This window comes from Aegilops tauschii, chromosome 2 (genome assembly GCF_002575655.3).
Source record: "Aegilops tauschii subsp. strangulata cultivar AL8/78 chromosome 2, Aet v6.0, whole genome shotgun sequence".
In the NCBI taxonomy this organism is placed as follows: domain Eukaryota; kingdom Viridiplantae; phylum Streptophyta; class Magnoliopsida; order Poales; family Poaceae; genus Aegilops; species Aegilops tauschii.
This window is the reverse complement of record NC_053036.3, coordinates 78376677-78401258: the sequence shown is the minus strand read 5'-3', so window position 1 is coordinate 78401258 and position 24582 is coordinate 78376677. Positions and strand designations below refer to the sequence as shown.

Sequence of the window (24582 nt, the reverse complement as noted above, 5' to 3'; positions counted from 1 at the left end):
CAACTATCAGCACAACCCAAGAGGCAGGGACAGACCAGGTGGAGAGGAATGCAAGCAAGGCGGATATACCAAATCCTATGTGGCACATAAAGCGTTAAATAGAGGCCAATTGGTACAGTGCTCGCACTCAACGCATTTGCTAAGTGTTAAATGGCCTGTAGGCACATTATCTCTCTTCCCACATCGATTTTGGGAACCTTCTACAAGCTCGTGAATGCTATCTCTCTTATAGCGAGACTAGCATCTGTCTCGCCTGAACGGCTCGCATGTATAGGACGGCCCATTAGCGATGTCGCTCCCTTGCTAGTTCAGTCGTTCGCTCACTCGTTTTACGTACGGCTTCGTCCATTTCTTTTCTTTTTCTTTTCTTTTTTTGGTTTCCCTCCTTGGTTTTCTTCGCTTTTCTACTTTTTCATCTTTTTTGTTCGTCTCTTTCAAAGTTTGACCAGTTATTTTTTTTATCTATGTTTTTTTACTGAGTTTTACTAGTTTTTTATTTTCTTTTTTGGTTTCTTTTTGTGTGATCCTTTTGGTTTTTATAGGTTTGTATTGTTTTCTTTGTATATTTTTCGTATAGGCCAAAAATATTTTTTTATATATGGTTAGCATTTTAAAAATACATGATTCAAGACATATATTTTTATTTTCTATTTTTCAATAAATATTTTAGTTTTTTTGTATACACCAGGAAGATTTTATATACAAACTTTTTATATTTTCTAATGATTAACATTTTTTACAACATAGATTTTATTTCTATTTTTTTCTTTTACATTCTACATTTTTCGGTAGACATAAGGAGCATTTTTTATATACACGTTTAATGTTTGATATTTTCTAATGATTACAATTTTTGAAAACTTATATATTGTGATGCCTATGTTTTTCTTTACATATTGTACATTTTTGTATACAGCAGAACCATTTTTTTATACACATTTAACATTTTAATGCATGATTAAAAAATTCAAACATATTGGAAACCTATAGTATTTTTTTATTTCTTCATTTTTTCATATGCATTGTACATTTAATGTATACATCGGAAACATCTTTTCTTACACATTTAATATATTTTTATAGCATGATTAACATTTGTCGAAAACATTTGTAAACTTATAGTATTTTTTGTTTCCTCATCCCATACGCATTGTACCTTTTATGTATACATGTATTTCTATACACACTTACAATTTTTTAATGCATGGTTAATATTTTTGTAAATTTTGTATAAAAAGTGAATTTTATAATGAACATACTCAGAAGATTTAGAAATATAATCAAAAGTAAAATAATGAAACAAAAGAATAATAAAAAAGAGAGAGAAAAGGGCTTGAGGGCTGTGTCCGCGTGGGCGGGCCCCTCGTGCTTGAAGGTTTTTTTTTTGCTGTTTTCTAGGCTGATTTTCTCTCTGTTTTTTTGCTTTGTTTGATTTTCCCAGTTTTTTCTCTTTTGCTTTTTCCTCTTTCTTATTTTTCCTTTTTATTATTATTTATCGTTTGTAGTAATTTAAATATTCCATGATTTGTTTCAATTTCGCATTTTTTTTGGAAAATTACAAACAATTTCAAATCAATGAACTTTTTGTCAAATTTATTTATTTATGGAAATATTTTCAAATTTGAAACAAATGGTTTGGTGATTTTTTTTCAAATTTCATGAAAAAATTCCCATATGCCATTCAATTTTTTTTCATATTCCTGAACTTGTCAAATTGATGAATTTATTCAAATTTGTGATTTTTTACTTTATATGAATTGTTAAGAAGTATGTGAATTTTTTTGTCAACGGTGAATGGTGAAACTAGCGGTTAGAGTTCTGGAATCGTTTGTCAAGACGATTGGTCAACAATGAACACTGGCGGATCTCGGCCCGCCCATGAACTCCACCGCGCTGCTGCATCGGGTGGCCTCGTCGCCTCCAATCAAGCGTTGCTGGACTCGACACCGACAAACTGACCGCAGCGGGGGACACCGGTCGCAGGTGACGCGGGGTGGAAGTGAGCGAAACCGACGTTGTGAGGCCTAGGGCATGGCGGCGGCGTTAGAAAGGAGATGGGATTTGTTTGTGCCGACCCCTGGGTTTTGTGGGCTTTGGTTGGCTGGTTGCGTTTCCATTTACTTTTTTTTTTGAGAATTTCAATGTGTTTAAGTGGACGTCCACGTACGCCCTTTAGGTTAGTGGGCGGCATAGTGAGATAAAGTTTAAAGTAGTTCAGTTTCAGTGTAATTTTGTTTTGATAATCGTGCTGTTAACTTTGACGCACACAGTCTAGCTAAGTTCTCGCTTTCTTTAAGACGGGGACGTCACGTCTGGTTTGGCCAACTTCATGACGTAAACTATCCCACACCTTGTGACTTTTGATAAATAAACTTGGCTTTTACCCCTAAAAAAAATGGTGTCCACTTACATCCTGACTCCTCCTGGCTCTATGTCTCGAAACCCCCTCTTGCTTCTTTTTTTCGTACAACTGTACGGATATTTCATTGATCTACCAGCAGCGTACATATACAATCGTGCATTGCAGCACAGGACATCCTGCAAATACAGTTGCATTGAGACAGTTCTCAATGCTGGCTAAGCATCTTAAACTTGAACATCTATTCTGAATCTTGCTGTTGAAGCCGGATAATCAAACCAAAATCCTTAATCGAGTGGCAGAACCCATCAAGCTCCTACCATACCCTCAAAAGAAAAAGAAAATCAAGCTCCTACAGACACAAGCAACACGGAAAGAAGAATAGCATCTGCGACTGTAACTCAGAGTTCAGACATTTATGTGCTAGGGATCCCGGTGCAAGATACTAGGAGTTCATTTGTTGAGGAAGAATTGTTCTTGCAATTTTGAAGAGAAAAAACGCTCGATTGTTCCGGTGCAGCAAGACACCGTGATTTTAATTTTTAAATCCCGAAGGAATGGACCATGGATCGTCCGCCGATCGACTCTTACTGCGCCGGCGCCGGCATGTTGGGCGGCTTTCCGACCGTGTACCCGCCGTCGACGGCGAGGTTGTGCCCGTTCACGTACTTGGCCTCGTCGGACGCCAGGTACAACGCCGCCCTGGCCACGTCCTCCGCCTCCAGCACCGTCCCTTCCATCTCGTTGACGTCCTGCTCCACGATCCGCCGACGCTCCTCGGCGGTCGCCTTCGGGTACCACTCCTCCATGGTGCGCATCACCAGCGGCGTCGGGATGTAGCTGGGCGAGATGGCGTTCACGCGCACCCCGGAGCGCGCCATCTCCCCTGCCACGGCGCGCACCAGCCCCAGCACCGCCGCCTTGGACACGCTGTACGGGTGCGGCGCCACGCTGCCCAGCACCCCCGCGGTGCTGGCCGTGCAGATGATGCTGCCTCTGCGGCGAGGCGTCATGACGCGGGCCGCGTGCTTCACGCCGGCGAGCATGGCCCGCGCGTTGACCGCCATGACGCGGTCGAAGTCCGTGATGTCCAGGGAGGCGAGAGGGACGGGCGTCAGGGCGCCGCTGATGCCGGCGTTGTTGAACATGACGTCGAGGCGGCCGTGCCGCGCGACGGCCAGGTCCACGGCGGCGGCGACCTGCGCCTCGTCGGCCACGTCGCAGCGCGTGTAGCACGCCGCGTCCGCGTCGAGCTCGGCTGCCACGGCGCGGCCCAGGTCGTCCTGGACGTCGGCGAGGACGACCTTGGCGCCGTTCCTGACGAACTCCGCGGCCGTCGCCTTGCCGATGCCGCTGGCGCCGCCGGTGATCACGGCCACCTTCCCGGCCAACCTAGAAACATCGGATCGGTCCTCTGTGATTCATGAGCTCAGGAAAGCAAGCACAAGGCAAGATCGAGTCGAGTGTGACGGGAGGGCACGCGAACCTCTGCGCGGTGGAGGCCGCGGAGAAGTGGCTCGCGAAGGCCGACAAGGCTGGCTCTGCCCCGCTCTTCTTCGCCTTCGCCACGACGACGACATGCTTCACTGCTCGGAACATCCTCCCCCCCTGGTGCTGCTTGATCGTGCTAGATTTCTTTTCCTGAGCGTGTGGCTTGGGGATAGGCTACGTGGCTCGCATATTTCTGTTCTTGGCACAGCCGCACAGTATAGCATGATTGGCATTTGAAACCGCACAGCATGACAACAAGTCAACAACCACCGTACAATCTACAGTGAACGAATTTATCAGGAACAGCCAAATACTACCAAGTGATCCATTTCATGATTGCTTGTTAGCTTTGTCGGTCGAAGGCCTCTGGAGATCGGCATATGGTCATTTGGTGGTAGAGATAAAGTTTTTTTATGTAAGGAAGAGAGTTTATTTCATGAAAATCAAGCGTGAACAAAATAGGATGGCAAATCGGTTGGCGTCGTATAGTCGAGTAGAAAGTAGTACTGTTGTATGGCTAAGTAGCACACCACCATGTATAGAGGATCTTTTGCCTCTCGATTGTAACTCTAATGTTGGAATGAAACTCTTTTCAGATCGCCAAAAAAATATTTTAAAAAAGATTGTACAGTCTAAAGTGCATATAAATACAAAAACAGCCAAACAACAGTAATTTATTGAGTTTGCCGAAAAAACCGTGATAGATAGAGACCTTGGCGAATAACCACGCAATCATCACAACTTGTGACGCCTTTCTTGCCATCTACTCCCTCTGTAAATAAATAGAAGAGCGTCTAGATCACTATTTTAGTGATCTAGACGCTCTTACAGGAGGGAGTACCTAACAAAAAAATGGCACACCTACGAAGCTCTCTTACGTACCATATGAAAGTTCCTTCTCACTAATCAACCCCACCCCCTCCCTCCCCTCAAATTTCAGTGTGGACATGCACCTTGATACGTCTCCAACGTATCTATAATTTTTGATTGTTCCATGCTATTATATTATCTTTTTTGAATGTTTAATGGGCTTTAATATACCTTTTTATATTATTTTTGAGACTAACCTATTAACCGAAAGCCCAGTGCAAATTGCAGTTTTTTGCCTATTTCAGTGTTTCGCCGAAAAGGAATATCAAACGGAATCCAAACGGAATGAAACCTTCGCGAGGATCCTTTTTTGAACAAATGCAATCCAGAAGACTTGGAGTGGACGTCAAGGAAGCCACGAGGCGGCCACGAGGTAGGAGGGCGCGCCGGGGGGGGGGGGGGGTAGGCGCGCCCCCACCCTCGTGGGCCCCTCATAGCTCCACCGACATACTTCCTTTGCCTATATATACTCTTATACCCTGAAAACGTCCAGGGGAGCCACGAAACACTTTTTCCACCGCCAACACCTTCTGTACCCGTGAGATCCCATCTTGGGGCCTTTTCCGGCGCTCCGCCGGAGGGGGAATCGATCACGGAGGGCCTCTACATCAACACCATGGCCTCTCCGATGATGTGTGAGTAGTTTACCACAGACTTTCGGGTCCATAGTTATTAGCTAGATGGCTTCTTCTCTCTCTTTGGATCTCAATATAAAGTTCTCCTTGATTCTCTTGGAGATCTATTCGATGTAACTCTTTTTGCAGTGTGTTTGTCGAGATCCGATGAATTGTGGGTTTATGATCAAGATTATCTATGAACAATATTTGATTCTTCTCTGAATTCTTATATGCATGATTTGATATCTTTGCAAGTCTCTTCGAATTATCAGTTTGGTTTGGCCTACTAGATTGATCTTTTTTGCAATGGGAGAAGTGCTTAGCTTTGGGTTCAATCTTGCGGTGTCCTTTCCCAGTGACAGCAGGGGCAGCAAGACACGTATTGTATTGTTGCCACCGAGGATAAAAAGATGGGGTTTATATCATATTGCTTGAGTTTATCCCTCTACATCATGTCATCTTGCCTAATGCGTTACTCTGTCCTTATGAACTTAATACTCTAGATGCATGCTGGATAGCGGTCGATGTGTGGAGTAATAGTAGTAGATGCATAATCGTTTTGGTTTACTTGTCACGGACGTGATGCCTATATACATGATCATACATAGATATTCTCATAACTATGTGATACGTCTCCAACGTATCTATAATTTTTAATTGTTCCATGATATTATATATTCTGTTTTAGATGTTTAATGGGCTTTATTTTACACTTTTATATTATTTTTGGGACTAACCTACTAACCCAAGGTCCAGTGCAGATTGCTGTTTTTTTGCCTATTTCGGTGTTTCGCAGAAAAGGAATATCAAACGTAGTCCAAACGGAATGAAACCTTCGGGAGAGTTATGTTTGAAACAAACGTGATCCAGAGGACTTGGAGTGGACATCAAGAAACGAACGAGGAGGCCACGAGGCAGGGAGGCGCGCCTGCCCCCCTGGGCGCACCCCCCACCCTCGTGGGCCCCTCGTGGCTCCACCGACCTACTTCTTCCTCCTATATATACCTACGTGCCCCGAAAACATCCAGGAGCATGACGAAACCCTATTTCCACCGCCGCAACCTTCTGTACCCGTGAGATCCCATCTTGGGGCCTTTTCCGGCGCTCCGCCGGAGGGGCATCGATCACGGAGAGCTTCTACATCAACACCATAGCCTCTCCGATGATGTGTGAGTAGTTTCCCACAGACCTTCGGGTCCATAGTTAGTAGCTAGATGGCCTCTTCTCTCTCTTTGGATCTCAATACAAAGTTCTCCTCGATCTTCTTGGAGATCTATTCGATGTAACTCTTTTTGCGGTGTGTTTGTCGAGATCCGATGAATTGTGGGTTTATGATCAAGATTATCTATGAAGAATATTTGAATCTTCTCTGAATTCTTTATGTATGATTGGTTATCTTTGCAAGTCTCTTCGAATTATCAGTTTGGTTTGGCCTACTAGATTGATCTTTCTTGCAATGGGAGAAGTGCTTAGCTTTGGGTTCAATCATGCGGTGCTCGATCCTAGTTACAGAAGGGGAAACGACACGTATTGTATTGTTGCCATCGAGGATAAAAAGATGAGGTTTATATCATATTGCTTGAGTTTATCCCTCTACATCTTGTCATCTTGCCTAATCCGTTACTCTATTTTTATGAACTTAATACTCTAGATGCATGCTGGATAGCGGTCCATGTGTGGAGTAATAGTAGTAGATACAGGCGTCGGTCAACTTGTTGCGGACATGATGCCTATATACATGATCGTGCCTATATATTCTCATAATTATGCACTTTTCTATCAATTGCTCGAGAGTAATTTGTTCACCCACCGTAATACTTATGCTATCTTGAGAGAAGCCACTAGTGAAACCTATAGCCCCCGGGTCTATTTTCCATCATATAAGTTTCCAATCTATTTTTACTTTGCAATCTTTACTTTTAATCTTTATCATAAAAATACCAAAAATATTATCTTATCATCTCTATCAGATCTCACTTTTGCAAGTGGCAGTGAAGGGATTGACAACCCCTTTATCGCGTTGGTTGCAAGGTTCTTATTTGTTTGTGTAGGTACGAGGGACTTTTGTGTGGCCTCCTACTGGATTGATACCTTGGTTCTCAAAAACCGAGGGAAATACTTACGCTACTTTGCTGCATCACCCTTTCCTCTTCAAGGGAAAACCAACACATGCTCAAGAGGTAGCAAGAAGGATTCTGGCGCCGTTGCCGGGGAGATCTACGCACAAGTCAAGACATACCAAGTACCCATCACAAACTCTTATCCCTCGCATTACATTATTTGTCATTTGCCTCTCGTTTTCCTCTCCCCCACTTCAGCTTTGCCGTTTCATTCGCCCTCTTTTTCCTTTCGTCTCTTTTCGCTTGTTTCTTGTGTGCTTGTGTGTTGGATTGTTTGTCACGATGGCTCAAGACAATACTAAATTGTGTGACTTCTCCAATAGCAACAACAATGATTTTCTTAGCACTCCGATTGCTCCTATTACCGATGCTGCATCTTGTGAAATTAATGCTGCTTTGCTGAATCTTGTCATGAAAGATCAATTCTCTGGCCTTCCTAGTGAAGATGCCGCAATCCATCTAAATAGCTTTGTTGATTTGTGCGATATGCAAAAGAAGAAAGATGTGGACAATGATATTGTTAAATTGAAGCTATTTCCGTTTTCGCTTAGAGATCGTGCTAAACTTGGTTTTCTTCTTTGCCTAAAAATAGTATTGATTCATGGAATAAGTGCAAAGAAAGAACCGCTAGGATGCGTGCTAAGAAAGATTGCTTTGTGAAAGTGTGTTCTTCTAGTTTTCATGATAATAATGATGAAGATCTAAAAGTGATTGATGTATCCCCTATTAAATCTTTGTTTTGCAATATGAATCTTAATAATGATGGGACTGGAGATGAGTCAACTTTAGTTAAAAGGCGTCCCAATGATTCAGAGTTTTTAGATCTTGATGCAAAAATTGGTAAAAGTGGGATTGAAGAGGTCAAAACTTTACATAGCAATGAACCCACTATTTTGGATTTTAAGGAATTTAATTATGATAATTGTTCTTTAATAGATTGTATTTCCTTGTTGCAATCCGTGTTAAATTCTCCGCATGCTTATAGTCAAAATAAGGCTTTTACCACATATCATTGATGCCTTAATGCAATCTTATGAAGAAAAGCTTGAATTGGAAGTTTCTATCCCTAGAAAACTTTATGATGAGTGGGAACCTACTATTAAAATTAAAATTAAAGAACATGAATGCTATGCTTTGTGTGATTTGGGTGCTAGTGTTTTCACGATTCCGAAAACTTTGTGTGATATGTTAGGTTTCCGTGAATTTTATGACTGTTCTTTAAACATGCATCTTGCGGATTCCACCATTAAGAAACCTACGGGAAGAATTAATGATGTTATTATTGTTGCCAATAGGAATTATGTGCCCATAAATTCCATTGTTCTTGATATAGTTTGCAATCCTTCATGTCCTATTATTCTTGTTAGACATTTCCTTAGAACGATTGGTGCAATTATTGACATGAAAGAAGGGAATATTAGATTCCAATTTCCCTTAAGGAAAGGCATGGAACACTTTCCTAGAAAGAAAATTAAATTACCTTATGAATCTATTATGAGAGCTACTTATGGATTGCATGCCAAAGATGATAATACCTAGATCTATCCTTGTCTTTATACCTAGCTAGGGCGTTAAACGATAGCGCTTGTTGGGAGGCAACCCAATTTTATTTTTGTTTCTTGCTTTTTGGTTTTGTTTAGTAATAAATATTTGATCTAGCCTCTGGTAGATGTTGTTTTATGTTTTAATTAGTGCTTGTGCCAAGTAGAACCTATAGGATCTTCTTGGATGATAGTTATTTGATCTTGCTGAAAAAGTCAGAAACTTTCTGCTCACGAAAACAATTGTTAAAATTCACCAGAACGTGATAAAATACTGATTCCAATTGCAGTAGATCAATAAACAAATTATATAGGTCTTCCTATTTTGGTAGATTTTTCTGAGTTACAGAAGTTTGCGTTAGATACATATTACTACAGACTGTTCTGTTTTTGACAGTTATGTTTTTCGTGTGTTGTTTGCTTATTTTGATGAATCTATGGCTAGTATCGAAGGTTATGAACCATAGAGAAGTTGGAATACAGTAGGTTTAACACCAATATAAATAAAGAATGAGTTCATTACAGTACCTTGAAGTGGTGTTTTGTTTTCTTTCGCTAACGGAGCTCATGAGATTTTCTGTTAAGTTTTGTGTTGTGAAGTTTTCAAGTTTTGGGTAAAGATTTGATGGATTATGGAACAAGGAGTGGCAAGAGCCTAAGCTTTGGTATTCCCAAGGCACCACAAGGTAAAATCAAAGGACAACTAAAAGCCTAAGCTTGGGGATGCCCCGGAAGGCATCCCCTCTTTTGTCTTCGTCCATCGGTAACTTTACTTGGAGCTATATTTTTATTCACCACATGATATGTGTTTTGCTTGGAGCGTCTTGTATGATTTGAGTCTTGCTTTATAGTTTACCACAATAATCCTTGCTGTACACACCTTTTGGGAGAGACACACATTAATCGGAATTTATTAGAATACTCTATGTGCTTCACTTATATCTTTTGAGCTAGAAAATTTTGCTCTAGTGCTTCACTTATATCATTTAGAGCACGGCGGTGGTTTTATTTTACAGAAATAATTGATCTCTCATGCTTCACTTATATTATTTTGAGAGTCTTTTAGAACAGCATGGTAATTTGCTTTGGTTAAAATTTTAGTCCTAAAGTAATGAGCATCCAAGATAGGTGTAATAAAAACTATCATATAAAGTGCATTGAATACTATGAGAAGTTTGATACTTGATAATTGTTTTGAGATATGAAGATGGTGATATTAAAGTCATGCTAGTTGAGTAGTTGTGAATTTGATAAATACTTGTGTTAAAGTTTGTGATTCCCGTAGCATGCACGTATGGTGAACCGTTATGTGATGAAGTCGGAGCATGATTTATTTATTGATTGTCTTCCTTATGAGTGGCGGTCGGGGACGAGCGATGGTCTTTTCCTACCAATCTATCCCCCTAGGAGCATGCGCGTAGTACTTTGTTTCGATAACTAATAGATTTTTGCAATAAGTATGTGAGTTCTTTATGACTAATGTTGAGTCCATGGATTATACGCACACTCACCCTTCCACCATTGCTAGCCTCTCTAATACCGCGCAACTTTCGCCGGTATCATACACCCATCATATACCATCGTCAAAACAGCCACCATACCTACCTATTATGGCATTTCCATAGCCATTCCCAGATATATTGCCATGCAACTTACCACCGTTCCGTTTGTTATGACATGCTTCATCATTGCCATATTGCTTTGCATGATCATGTAGTTGACATCGTATTTGTGGCAAAGCCACCATTCATAATTCTTTCATACGTGCCACTATCCTTTTACCACACTTGTGCTTCAAAGTGCCACTATCATTGCATATCCCGGTACACCGCCGGAGGCATTCACATAGAGTCATATGTTGTTCTAAGTATTGAGTTGTAAGTAAATAAAAGTGTGATGACCATCATTATTAGAGCATTGTCCCAAGTGAGGAAAGGATGATGGAGACTATGATACCCCACAAGTCGGGATGAGACTCTGGATGAAAAATAAAAAGAAAAGAAAAGAAAAAAAGAGGCCATAAAAAAAGGAGAAAAGGCCCAAATAAAAAAAATGAGAGAAAAAGAGAGAAGGGACAATGCTACTATCCTTTTACCACACTTGTGCTTCAAAGTAGCACCATGATCTTCATGATAAAGAGTCTCCTATGTTGTCACTTTCATATACTAGTGGGAATTTTACATTATAGAACTTGGCCTGTATATTCCAATGATGGGCTTCCTCAAAATTCCCTAGGTCTTCGTGAGCAAGCGAGTTGGATGCACACCCACTTAGTTTCTTTCGTTGAGCTTTCATACACTTATAGCTCTAGTGCATCCGTTGCACGGCAATCCCTACTCACTCACATTGATATCTATTAATGGGCATCTCCATAGCCCATTGATACGCCTAGTCGATGTGAGACTATCTTCTCCTTTTTGTCTTCTCCACAACCACCATTCTATTCCACATATAGTGCTATGTCCATGGCTCACGCTCATGTATTGCGTGAAAATTGAAAAAGTTTGAGAACATCAAAAGTATGAAACAATTGCTTGGCTTGTCATCGGGGTTGTGCATGATTTAAATATTTTGTGTGGTGAAGATAGAGCATAGCCAAACTATATGATTTTGTAGGGATAACTTTCTTTGGCCATGTTATTTTGAGAAGACATGATTGCTTTGTTAGTATGCTTGAAGTATTATTATTTTTATGTCAATATTAAACTTTTATCTTGAATCTTTCGGATCTGAACATTCATGCCACAATAAAGAAAATTACATTGAGAATTATGCTAGGGAGCATTCCACATCAAAATTTTTGTTTTTTATCATTTACCTACTTGAGGACGAGCAGGAATTAAGCTTGGGGATGCTTGATACGTCTCCAACGTATCTATAATTTTTTATTGTTCCATGCTATTATATATTCTGTTTTGGATGTTTAATGGGCTTTATTTTACACTTTTATATTATTTTTGGGACTAACCTACTAACCCAAGGCCCAGTGCAAATTGCTATTTTTTTGCCTATTTCAGTGTTTCGCAGAAATGGAATATCAAACGGAGTCCAGACGGAATGAAACCTTCAGGAGAGTTATTTTTGGAACAAACGTGATCCAGAGGAGTTGGAGTGGATGCCAAGAAACGAACAAGGAGGCCACGAGGCCTGGGCGCGCCCCCACCCTCGTGGGCCCCTCGTGGCTCCGCCGACCTACTTCTTCCTCCTATATATACCTACGTACCCCGAAAAAATCCAGGAGCACCACGAAACCCTATTTCCACCGCCGCAACCTTCTGTACCCGTGAGATCCCATCTTGGGGCCTTTTCCGGCGCTCCGCCGGAGGGGGCGTCTGTAACATCCCAAATTTTCAATTTGGAATGTTATACATAGATCATTCATGCATATCATATTTTTATTGTATATTCGTTTCGCAATCCTCGAAATTCTAAGCAACTCAAGGACCCTCGGAGAGAATTGGGGATTTCCCTGTTTTCATATTTGAATTTTATCAAATATTGAAACGAGGATTATTTGTTTTAATTATTTTTCTCTCCGAAAATATTTCATATTAAAATATATGAGAGGAGATAATATGACTTCAAAATAAATGGAATATTGGAGGAAAAATATTAAAATCAAATATTTGTTTTTATTCGGATTTTATTGCTATTTTATTTGCATAGGAAAAATATGTTTTTTTAAAATTGCATTTTAGGCCAAAAAAATGTTCACCTTGTTCTAAATATTCCATTTAGACGGTGAAAATTTGTTTTGGTATTTTCAGATTTTTTTAGGATTTCTTTTCGGCGGAATCATTTTAAAAAAAAGAAAAAGAAGCCCGCCGGACCGAACTGGGCCGAGGCCCAGCTGGCCCAGCCTTCCCCGCGCCGCCGTCTCCCTCGCGGAGACCGTGACCGCCACGCCGCCGCTCGCCGTGGCCGAGTCGGCCATGCCTCCCCGCCCCCTCCCGCAAGCCACCTTCCCTCCCCCCTTAAAAGCCGACCCGGGGCCCCCTGGAGCCCCAAGCCACAGCCGCCGCCGCCCCGCCGCCTTGCGCCGCCGCCGCCTGCCGCTGCGTCGCCGCTAAGCCGCCCCGCGCCGCCCTCCGCCGCCACGCGCTGCTCCCGCCTCGCCGCGCCGCCGGAGTCGCCGCCGCCGATCCGATCTGATCTCGCCGTTCGATTTGTTCGGTTTAGGTAAAAACCGTCGGGTTTTTTTTAAAACCCTAGTTACGTTTTTTTAGATCGGTTCGTTGGTTTTCTCGGTTTAGTTTATTTAGCGGACGTTCGTCCGTACGTTCGTTTTAACGAACGGTTTTTGCCCGTTAGTCACAGACAACAAACGTTCGTTCGTTAGCCTGTTCGTCAGTTTTTTTTTCTTGGGGTTTTCGCGATTATTTTCAGTCGCGATTTCTGATCCGATTTTTGTTTTAGTTTATCTTTTCGCTCGTTTATCGGAATCAGGCGATTCAAGCGCCTAGATCTTCGTCTCGAAGCCCTCTTTCTGTTTAGTCAACTTGAACAAGATTTTGATGCTGTAAAATTTGACTTTAGTCCAGATTAGTAATCGGATCTTGTTTTTTTTCGCAGTTTGAGTTTCGTTGCTCCGTTTGATTTGATTCTTTTTGCAAACCGGAGTTCTTAAGTTGAACTTTCTGGTTAATTCTTCTTATTTGAGTTTTACCCGTGCATCTGTGATTGATTGCTTATGTATGCTATTGTTTGTTTGCGATAGAATTCCCGGAGTGCGAAGCATACTACTACGAGTCTCTAGGTTTTCGGATCATCAGTAAGGCAAGTAACACATTGATCATACTCTTTTCATACCCAGTTTTTATGCATTAGCTCCAATCCTCAAACACTGCATGATTAGGATGTGATTAACTTGTGGGTATTGGGAAGTAGTTGAAGAGGTAGAACCTATTGCCCTGTTATTATCAAACCCTTGGGAGTTACTTCTACGTGTTGCTTATATTGCTATGCTATGCTCGTAGACGTGGTTTGGGTGAGTGAATCCATGACAGATGTGAGATTGTTAATTAACGGTTCAACTTAAGGTGGCAACTTTAATACACATCTGGGTGGATTGCTTGTCGGGCACCTGGAGAATCCAGTGTTGTCCTAGGATATCTCGGAGTACCCGTGTGATAATCCTAAGGTCCGCCACCCAGGCTCAAAGGGAACTGAGATATTTCATGCTAGAAAACTTCCGTGTGCAGCCACAAGCTATTATGGGCTCTAGCATAGTTGAGTAAGTTGCATGACCTCTTCCAGTGGTAGGCTAGTAGATGTAGAGGGATGTAGGTTGGTACTGTCTACCCGGGGTTAGAGTTAATGCTTCTGAAAGACTGTGTCTCGGTCATCCGTTTCTCAAACACCATGTAGTGCGAGAAATTCAACGGAGGCGATCGAGTCTTGTGGGGAAAAGTGCGCAAACCTCTGCAGAGTGTACAATCTAATCATGGTTAGCCGTGTCCCCGGTTATGGACATCTTGAGTATCTAGTACTTGGATTATCACATGTATCTCATCACTCTAATTTAATATGTTGGGTTGATAATTACTTTTTAATTGGGATTGAGTTGGAGGAACCTTCTCAATGATGTTTCAACTACCATGATAGTTAAAATAAAATTTATTCCTTTGTTGTAGGGAAAAATTGGCTTTTCGCAAAACTATAACCGTAGAGCCTTTCGACCAGCCAAATATGCATGTAGTGATAGCATTATTCTGTTCTTGCTCTACTGTGTTATATTGCCAGCATATTCCATGTGCTAACCCGTTTTCGGGCTGCAACGTATTATGTTGCAGACTTTTCAGACGAGGAGTAAGGTTCGTTAGGTCGTTGCCGTGCAGCTCAGCTATGCCGTTGGAGTTGATGGACTCACTTTATCTTCCAAGCCTTCCGCTGTTATCGTATTAGATGGCCTTAAGCCATATTCATTGTAATAAGTTCTCTTTTGAGACATTCGATGTAATAAGTGTGTGATTGCTACTCTGTTATAAATCCTTCGAGTACTGTGTGTGTCAGCATTACCGATCCAGGGATGACACAGAAGCACAGGGACTTGACCGTTTGAGGTCGGGTCGCAACAGCATCGATCACGGAGGGCTTGTACATCAACACCATAGCCTCTCCGATGATGTGTGAGTAGTTTACCATAGACCTTCGTGTCCATAGTTATTAGCTAGATGGCTCCTTCTCTCTCTCTTTGGATCTCAATACGAAGTTCTCCTCGATCTTCTTGGAGATCTATTCGATGTAACTCTTTTTGCGGTGTGTTTGTCGAGATCCGATGAATTGTGGGTTTATGATCAAGATTATCTATGAAGAATATTTGAATCTTCTCTGAATTCTTTATGTATGATCTGTTATCTTTGCAAGTCTCTTCGAATTATCAGTTTGGTTTGGTCTACTAGATTGATCTTTCTTGCAATGGGAGAAGTGCTTAGCTTTGGGTTCAATCATGCGGTGGTCAATCCTAGTGACAGAAGGGGAAACGACACGTATTGTATTGTTGCCATCGAGGATAAAAAGATGGGGTTTATATCATATTGCTTGAGTTTATCCCTCTACATCATGTCATCTTGCCTAATGTGTTACTCTGTTCTTATGAACTTAATACTCTAGATGCATGCTGGATAGCGGTCGATGTGTGGAGTAATGGAAGTAGATGCAGGCAGGAGTCGGTCTACTTGTTGCGGACGTGATGCCTATATACATGATCATGCCTAGATATTCTCATAATTATGCACTTTTCTATCAATTGCTGGACAGTAATTTGTTCACCCATCGTAATACTTATGCTATCTTGAGAGAAGCCACTAGTGAAACCTATGGCCCCCGGGTCTATTTTCCATCATATAAGTTTCCAATCTATTTTTACTTTGCAATCTTTACTTTTAATCTTTATCATAAAAATACCAAAAATATTATCTTATCATCTCTATCAGATCTCACTTTTGCAAGTGGCAGTGAAGGGATTGACAACCCCTTTATCGCGTTGGTTGCAAGGTTCTTATTTTTTTGTGTAGGTACGAGGGACTTGCGTGTGGCCTCCTACTGGATTGATACCTTGGTTCTCAAAAAAACTGAGGGAAATACTTACGCTACTTTGCTGCATCACCCTTTCCTCTTCAAGGGAAAACCAACTCATGCTCAAGAGGTAGCACTATGTGCTTTTCTATCAATTGCTCGACAGTAATTTGTTCACCCACCGTAGAATTTACTATCTTGAGAGAAGCCACTAGTGAAACCTATGGCCCCCGGGTCTATTTTCCATCATATTAATCTCCCACCAACGTGCTATTTCTGTCGTCGTTTATTTTGCAATCTTTACTTTTCAATCTATACAAAAAAATACCAAAAATATTTATCTTATTATCTTTATCAGATCTCACTTTTGCAAGTGACCGTGAAGGGATTGACAACCCCTTTATCGCGTTGGTTGTAAGGTTCTTATTTGTTTGTGCAGGTACTAGGGATTTGCGTGTAGTCTCCTACTGGATTGATACCTTGGTTCTCAAAAACTGAGGGAAATACTTATGCTACTTTGCTGCATCACCCTTTCCTCTTCAAGGGAAAACCAACGCATGCTCAAGAGGTAGCAAGAAGGATTTCTGGCGCCGTGGGGAGATCTATGCACAAGTCAAGACATACCAAGTACCGATCACAAACTCTTATCCCTCGCATTACATTATTTGCCATTTTCCTCTTGTTTTCCTCTCCCCCACTTCACCCTTGCCGTTTTATTCGCCCTTTTCCGTTCACTTCTTTTTGCTTGCTTATGTGTTGGATTGATTGTTTGTCACGATGGCTCAAGACAATACTAAATTGTGTGACTTTTCCAATACCAACAATAATGATTTTATTAGAACTCCGATTTCTCCTATTACCGATGTTGAATCTTGAGAAATTAATGTTGCTTTGTTGAATCTTGTCATGAAAGATCAATTTTCTGGCCTTCCTAGTGAAGATGCCGCTACCCATCTAAACAACTTTGTTGATTTGTGTGATATGCGAAAGAAGAAATATGTGGATAATGATATTTTTAAATTGAAGCTATTTCCGTTTTCACTTAGAGATCGTGCTAAAACTTGGTTCTCTTCTTTGCCTAAAAATAGTATTAATTCATGGAATAAGTGCAAAGATGCTTTTATCTCTAAGTATTTTCCTCCCGCTAAGATCATCTCTCTTAGAAATGATATTATGAATTTTAAGCAACTTGATCATGAGCATGTTGCACAAGCTTGGGAGAGGATGAAATTAATGATACGTAATTGCCCTACACATGGTTTGAATGGATGATTATAAAAAAAATTATGCTGGATTGAATTTTGCTTCTAGAAATCTTTTAGATTCGGCCGCGGGAGGCACTTTTATGGAAATCACTTTAGGAGAAGCTACTAAACTACTAGATAATATCATGGTTAACTATTCTCAATGGCACACCGAAAGATCTACTAGTAAAAAGGTTCATGCAATTGAAGAGATTAATGTTTTGAGTGGAAAGATGGATGAACTTATGAAATTGTTTGCTAATAAGAGTGTTTCTTCTGATCCTAATGATATGCCTTTGTCCACTTTGATTGAGAATAATAATGAATCTATGGATGTGAATTTTGTTGGTGGGAACAATTTTGGTAACAACGCATATAGAGGAAACTTTAATTCTAGGTCGTTCCCTAGTAATTCCTCTAATAATTATGGTAATTCCTACAACAACTCTTATGGAAATTTTAATAAGATGCCCTCTGATTTTGAGACTAGTGTTAAAGAATTTATGAATTCGCAAAAGAATTTCAATGCTTTGCTTGAAGAAAAATTGCCTAAGATTGATGAGTTGGCTAGGAACATGGATAGAATTTCTCTTGATGTTGATTCTTTGAAACTTAGATCTGTTCCACCCAAGCATGATATCAATGAGTCTCTCAAAGCCATGAGAATTTCCATTGATGAGTGCAAAGAAAGAACCGCTGGGATGCGTGCTAAAAAAGATTGCTTTGCGAAAGCGTGTTCTTCCAGTTTTCATGATAACAATGATGAAGATCGAAAAGTTATTGATGTGTCTCCTATTAAATCTTTGTTTTCTAGTATGAATCTTGATAATGATGGGACTGGAGATGAGTCAACTTTAGTTAAAAGGCGTCCCAATGATTCGGAGTTTTTAGATCTTGATGCAAAAATTGGTAAAAGTGGGATTGAAGAGGTCAAAACTTTACATAGCAATGAACCCACTATTTTGGATTTCAAGGAATTTAACTATGATAATTGTTCTTTGATAGATTGTATTTCCTTTTTGCAATCCGTGTTAAATTCTAATCATGCTTCTAGTCAAAATAAAGCTTTTACCAAACACATCGTTGATGCTTTAATGCAATCCTATGAAGAAAAACTTGAATTAGAAGTTTCTATCCCTAGAAAACTTTATGATGAGTGGGATCCTACTATTTAAATTAAGATTAAAGATCATGAATGCTATGCTTTGTGTGATTTGGGTGCTAGTGTTTCCACGATTCCTAAAACTTTGTGTGATGTGTTAGGTTTCCGTGAATTTGATGATTGTTCTTTAAATTTGCACCTTGCGGATTCCACCATTAAGAAATCTATGGGAAGGATTAATGATGTTCTTATTGTTGCAAATAGGAATTATGTTCCCGTAGATTTTATTGTTCTTGATATAGATTGCAATCCTACATGTCCTATTATTCTTGGTAGACCTTTCCTTAGAACGATTGGTGCAATTATTGATATGAAAGAAGGAAATATTAGATTCCAATTTCCATTAAGGAAAGGCATGCAACACTTTCCTAGGAAGAAAATTAAATTGCCTTACGAATCTATTATGTGAGCCACTTATGGATTGCATACCAAAGATGACAATACCTAGATCTATTCTTGTTTTTATGCCTAGCTAGGGGCGTTAAACGATAGCGCTTGTTGGGAGGCAACCCAATTTTATTTTTATTCCTTACTTTTTGTTCCTGTTTAGTAATAAATATTTCATCTAGCCTCTGGTTAGATGTGTTTTTATGTTTTAATTAGTGTTTGTGACAAGTAGAACCTATAGGATCTTCTTGGGTGATAATTATTCGATCTTGCTGAAAAAGACATAAACTTTCTGCTCACGAAAACAATTGTTAAAAATCACCAGAAAGTTATAAAATATTTATTCCAATTGCAGTAGATTAATAATCAAATTATCTGGGTCGTCCTATTTTGGCAAATTTTTCTGAGTTATAGAAGTTTGCGTTTGATACAGATTACTACAGACTGTTCTGTTTTTGACAGATTCTGTTTTTCGTGTGTTGTTTGCTTATGATAATTCTATGGCTAGTATCGGGGGGTATGAACCATAGAGAAGTTGGAATACAGTAGGTCTAACACCAATATAAATAGATAATGAGTTCATTACAGTACCTTAAAGTGGTGGTTTGTTTTATTTCGCTAACGGAGCTCATGAGATTTTCTGTTGAGTTTTGTGTTGTGAAGTTTTCAAGTTTTTGGGTAAAGATTTGATGGATTTTTGAACAAGGAGTGGCAAGAGCCTAAGCTTGGGAATGCCAAGGCACCCCAAGGTAAAATTCAAGGACAACCAAAAGCCTAAGCTTGGGGATGCCCCGGAAGGCATCCCCTCTTTCGTCTTCGTCTATCGGTAACTTTACTCGATGCTATATTTTTATTCACCACATGATATGTGTTTTGCTTGGAGTGTCTTGTATGATTTGAGTCTTTGCTTTTTAGTTTATCACAATCATCCTTGTTGTACACACCTTTTGGGAGAGACACACATGAATCGGAATTTATTAGAATATTCTTTGTGCTTCACTTATATCTTTTGAGCTAGATAATTTTCTCTAGTGCTTCACTTATACCTTTTTAGAGCACGGTGGTGGTTTTATTTTGTAGAAATTATTGATCTCTCATTCTTCACTTGTATTATTTTGGGAGTCCTTTAGAACAGCATGGTAATTTGCTTTGGCTATAAAATTAGTCCTAATATGATAGGCATCCAAGATAGGTATAATAAAAACTTTCATATAGAATGCATTAAACACTATGATAAATTTGATGCTTGATAATGGTTTTGAGATATAAAGGTGGTAATGTTAGAGTCATGCTAGTTGGGTAATTGTGAAATTGAGAAATACTTGTGTTAAAGTTGGCAAGTCCCGTAGCATGCATGTATGGTAAACATTGTGTGACAAATTTGAAGCATGGGGTGTTCTTTGAGTGCTTTCCTTATGAGTGGCGGTCGGGGACGAGCGATGGTCTTTTCCTACCAATCTATCCCTCTAGGGGCATGCGTAGTAGTACTTTGCTTCGAGGGCTAATAAACTTTTGCAATAAGTATATGAGTTCTTTATGACTAATGTGAGTCCATGGATTATACGCACTCTTACCTTTCCGCAATTTGCTAGCCTTTACGGTACCGTGCATTGCCCTTTCTCAGCTTGAGAGTTGGTGCAAACTTCGCTGGTGCATCCAAACCCCGTGATATGATACGCTCTATCACACATAAGCCTCCTTATATCTTCATCAAAACAGCCACCATACCTACCTATTATGGCATTCCCATAGCCATTCCGAGATATATTGCCATGCAACTTTCCACCGTTCCGTTTATTATGACACGCTCCATCATTGTCATATTGCTTTGCATGATCATGTAGTTGACATCATATTTATGGCAAAGCCACTTTCATAATTCTTCCACCGCTCTTGATTCATCGCATATCCCGGTACACCGCCGGAGGCATTCACATAGAGTCATATTTTTGTTCTAGTATCGAGTTGTAACATTGAGTTATGAGTAAATAAAAGTGTGATGATCATCATTAGAGCATTGTCCCATGTGAGGAAAGAATGATGAAAAAAAAGAGAGGCCAAAGAAGCCCAAATAAAAAAAAGAGGCCAAAGAAGCCCAAACAAAAAAATGTGAGAGAAAAAGAGAGAAGGGACAATGTTACTATCCTTTTTCCACACTTGTGCTTAAAAATAGCACCATGATCTTCATGATAGAGAGTTTCTTATTTTGTCACTTCCATATACTAGTGGGAATTTTTCATTATAGAACTTGGCTTGTATATTCCAATGAAGGGCTTGCCCTAGGTCTTCGTGAGCAAGCAAGTTGGATGCACACCCACTTAGTTTCTTTTGATGAGCTTTCATACACTTATAGCTCTAGTGCATCCGTTGCATGGCAATCCCTACTCCTTGCATGGGAATCAATTTATGGGCATCTCCATAGCCCGTTAATTAGCCGCGTCAATGTGAGACTTTCTCCTTTTTTGTCTTCTCACATAACCCCCATCATCATACTCTATTCCACCTATAGTGCTATATCAATGGCTTGCGCTCATGTATTGCGTAAGAGTTGAAAAGTCTGAAGCGCGTTAAAAAGTATGAATCAGTTGCTCGGCTTGTCATCGGGGTTATGCATGATGGGAGCATTTTGTGTGACGAAAATGAAGCATGGCCAAACTATATGATTTTGAAGGGATAAGCTTTTTTTGGCTATGTTATTTTGATAAGACATAATTGCTTGATTAGTATGCTTGAAGTATTACTATTTTTATGTCAATATTAAACTTTTATCTTGAATCTTTTGGATCTGAACATTCATGCCACAATAGAGAGAATTACATTGAAAATTATGTTAGGTAGCATTCCACATCAAAAATTCTGTTTTTATCATTTACCTACTCGAGGACGAGCAGGAATTAAGGTTGGGGATGCTTGATACGTCTCCAACGTATCTATAATTTTTGATTGTTCCATGCTATTATATTATCTGTTTTGGATGTTTAATGGGCTTTACTATACCTTTTTATATTATTTTTGGGACTAACCTATTAACCGAAAGCCCAGTGCAAATTGCTGTTTTTTTGCCTATTTCAGTGTTTCGCAGGAAAGGAATATCAAACGGAATCCAAACGGAATGAAACCTTCGCGAGGATTGTTTTTGGAACAAACGCAATCCAGGAGACTTGGAGTGGACTTCAAGGAAGCCACGAGGCGGCCATGAGGTAGGAGGGCGCGCCCCCACCCTCGTGGGCTCCTCGTAGCTCCACCGACCAACTTCCTTCGCCTATATATACTCTTATACCCTGAAAACATCCAGGGGAGCCACGAAACACTTTTTCCACCGCCGCAACCTTCTGTACCCGTGAGATCCCATCTTGGGGCCTTTTCCGGCGCTTCGCCGGAGGGGGAATCGATCACGGAGGGCCTCTACATCAACACCATGGCCTCTCCGATGATGTGTGAGTAGTTTACCACAGACCTTCGGGTCCATAGTTATTAGCTAGATGGCTTCTTCTCTCTCTTTGGATCTCAATACAAAGTTCTCCTCGATTCTCTTGGAGATCTATTCGATGTAACTCTTTTTGCGGTTTGTTTGTCGAGATCCGAGGAATTGTGGGTTTATGATCAAGATTATCTATGAACAATATTTGATTCTTCTCTAAATTCTTATATGCATGATTTGATATCTTTGCAAGTCTCTTCGAATTATCAGTTTGGTTTGGCCTACTAGATTGATCTTTTTTGCAATGGGATAAATGCTTAGCTTTGGGTTCAATCTTGCGGTGTCCTTTCCCAGTGACAGCCGGGGCAGCAAGGCACGTATTGTATTGTTGCCACCGAGGATAAAAAGATGGGGTTTATATCATAATGTTTGAGTTTATCCCTCTACATCATGTCATCTTGCCTAATGCGTTACTCTGTCCTTATGAACTTAATACTCTAGATGCATGCTGGATAGCGGTCGATGTGTGGAGTAATAGTAGTAGATGCAGAATCGTTTCGGTCTACTTGTCACGGACGTGATGCCTATATACATGATCATGCCTAGATATTCTCATAACTATGCGCTTTTCTATCAATTGCTTGACAATAATTTGTTCACCCACCGTAGAATTTACTATCTTGAGAGAAGCCACTAGTGAAACCTATGGCCCCGGGTCTATTTTCCATCATATTAATCTCCCACCAACATGCTATTTCTGTCGCCGTTTATTTTACAATCTTTACTTTTCAATATATACAACAAAAATACCAAAAATATTTATCTTATTATCTTTATCAGATCTCACTTTTGCAAGTGGCCGTGAAGGGATTGACAGCCCCTTTATCATGTTGGTTGCAAGGTTCTTATTTGTTTGTGCAGGTACTAGGGATTTGCGTGTAGTCTCCTACTAGATTGATACCTTGGTTCTCAAAAACTGAGGGAAATACTTACGCCACTTTGCTGCATCACCCTTTCCTCTTCAAGAGAAAACCAACGCATGCTCAGGAGGTAGGACACCTCCACTATTATCCTGTTAAAAACTATCAAGTCTTTACGTAACCCTCTTCAGCGTGTAATAAACAGGTGTAGCAAAACCCCTCACTAATGCATGCAGATGTAAAACGAGGGGTTACTCAAAAAAATGTAAAATGAGGGAATCTATTTTTTAGAAAACCTTTGATTTATTCATCAACCTCTTGCATGATAGTTTGACATTAATTGTGCAATGTAAAGTGAATAAATATCAAAAGCTTCAAAAAAAGGAAAGCAGTAATGTATTGAGATATTTGCGAACGGAAATGTTAACCATCTGGTGTCAGATTTTTAAGCATGGCAAACCAAACATTTTTATGGCAAATTATGTTGATGCAAGGATGACAATTTTTTTAGCAACCATGACACATCATGGTAAAAACTGAACAAGACAAGGATTTGCCATGCTTGTCAGAGGACATTGTCAACCTCGCGACAACATAATTTGCCATGAAAAACGTCCAGTTTGCCATGCTAAAAACTCTAACGGTCAATTTGTAGCGAAATCCTTGGCGAATGGCCGGGTGTTGGTCACCACTTGCCATGTTTTACTTGCCTCCTCACTAATGCATGCAAATGTAAAATAAACTAATCTAGTCGTACCATCCCTTTGGAACTATCATGCTTGCGGTAACGCCACTAAAAGGGCTTCAATTTTTTTTGAAACATTTGAGTACATAGACAAAAATTGTATCTACAATCTCATAAAATTTCAATCATAAATTTGAAACACGGTTCAAGATTAAGAAAAAAGAGACAAATCTAGTTGTCATCTGGCATAGTTCCCATACTTTGATCTTTTCCACTCAATCCACATTGTTCCCTCTATCACTCCCACATCTAAACTAGCCAGGAGCAGACTATTAGAAAGGAGACCCAACATGTATCTACAATCAATCTTGCAACAAATATAACAATAACCTATGGAATTAATCAACTTATAAACAAAAGATCCACCATAAGAATTACATGGACGATCATAATCTTGTTTGGCAGCTCATCGAATCTAGAAGGCAGATCATGATGAATTCCTCACGGAAATAGGCAAACCTGGAGTTCTAGCTACATAATTTGAAGATCCCGACCGTCTAGAGGCTAAACTACCGAACTCAAAGATCAAATCCGGATTTTCGGATTTCAACTCCTGGACATCAAGGAGTGAAACCACATAACCCGGAGATCAGACCCGGAGTTAATTATGGGTTTTGCCTCGACCTGCCCAAAGGGAAAATCGCTTGTTTTTTTCATGTTGCTAGGCTATCGCTTGACTGCTTGTGAT

General features: G+C 40.2%; 1 protein-coding gene across 1 annotated transcript; it reads right to left on the bottom strand.

The window, feature by feature from the left end:
- Positions 1-2632: 2632 nt before the first annotated feature.
- On the bottom strand, positions 2633-4132 carry LOC109773468 (momilactone A synthase). The gene is made up of 2 exons (XM_020332161.4): positions 3846-4132; positions 2633-3751 (listed from the first exon to the last, which is right to left on the bottom strand). The coding sequence occupies exons 1-2, from the start codon at positions 3956-3958 to the stop codon at positions 2947-2949; spliced, it is 918 nt and encodes a 305-aa protein (XP_020187750.1). The 5' UTR covers positions 3959-4132; the 3' UTR covers positions 2633-2946.
- Positions 4133-24582: the final 20450 nt, after the last annotated feature.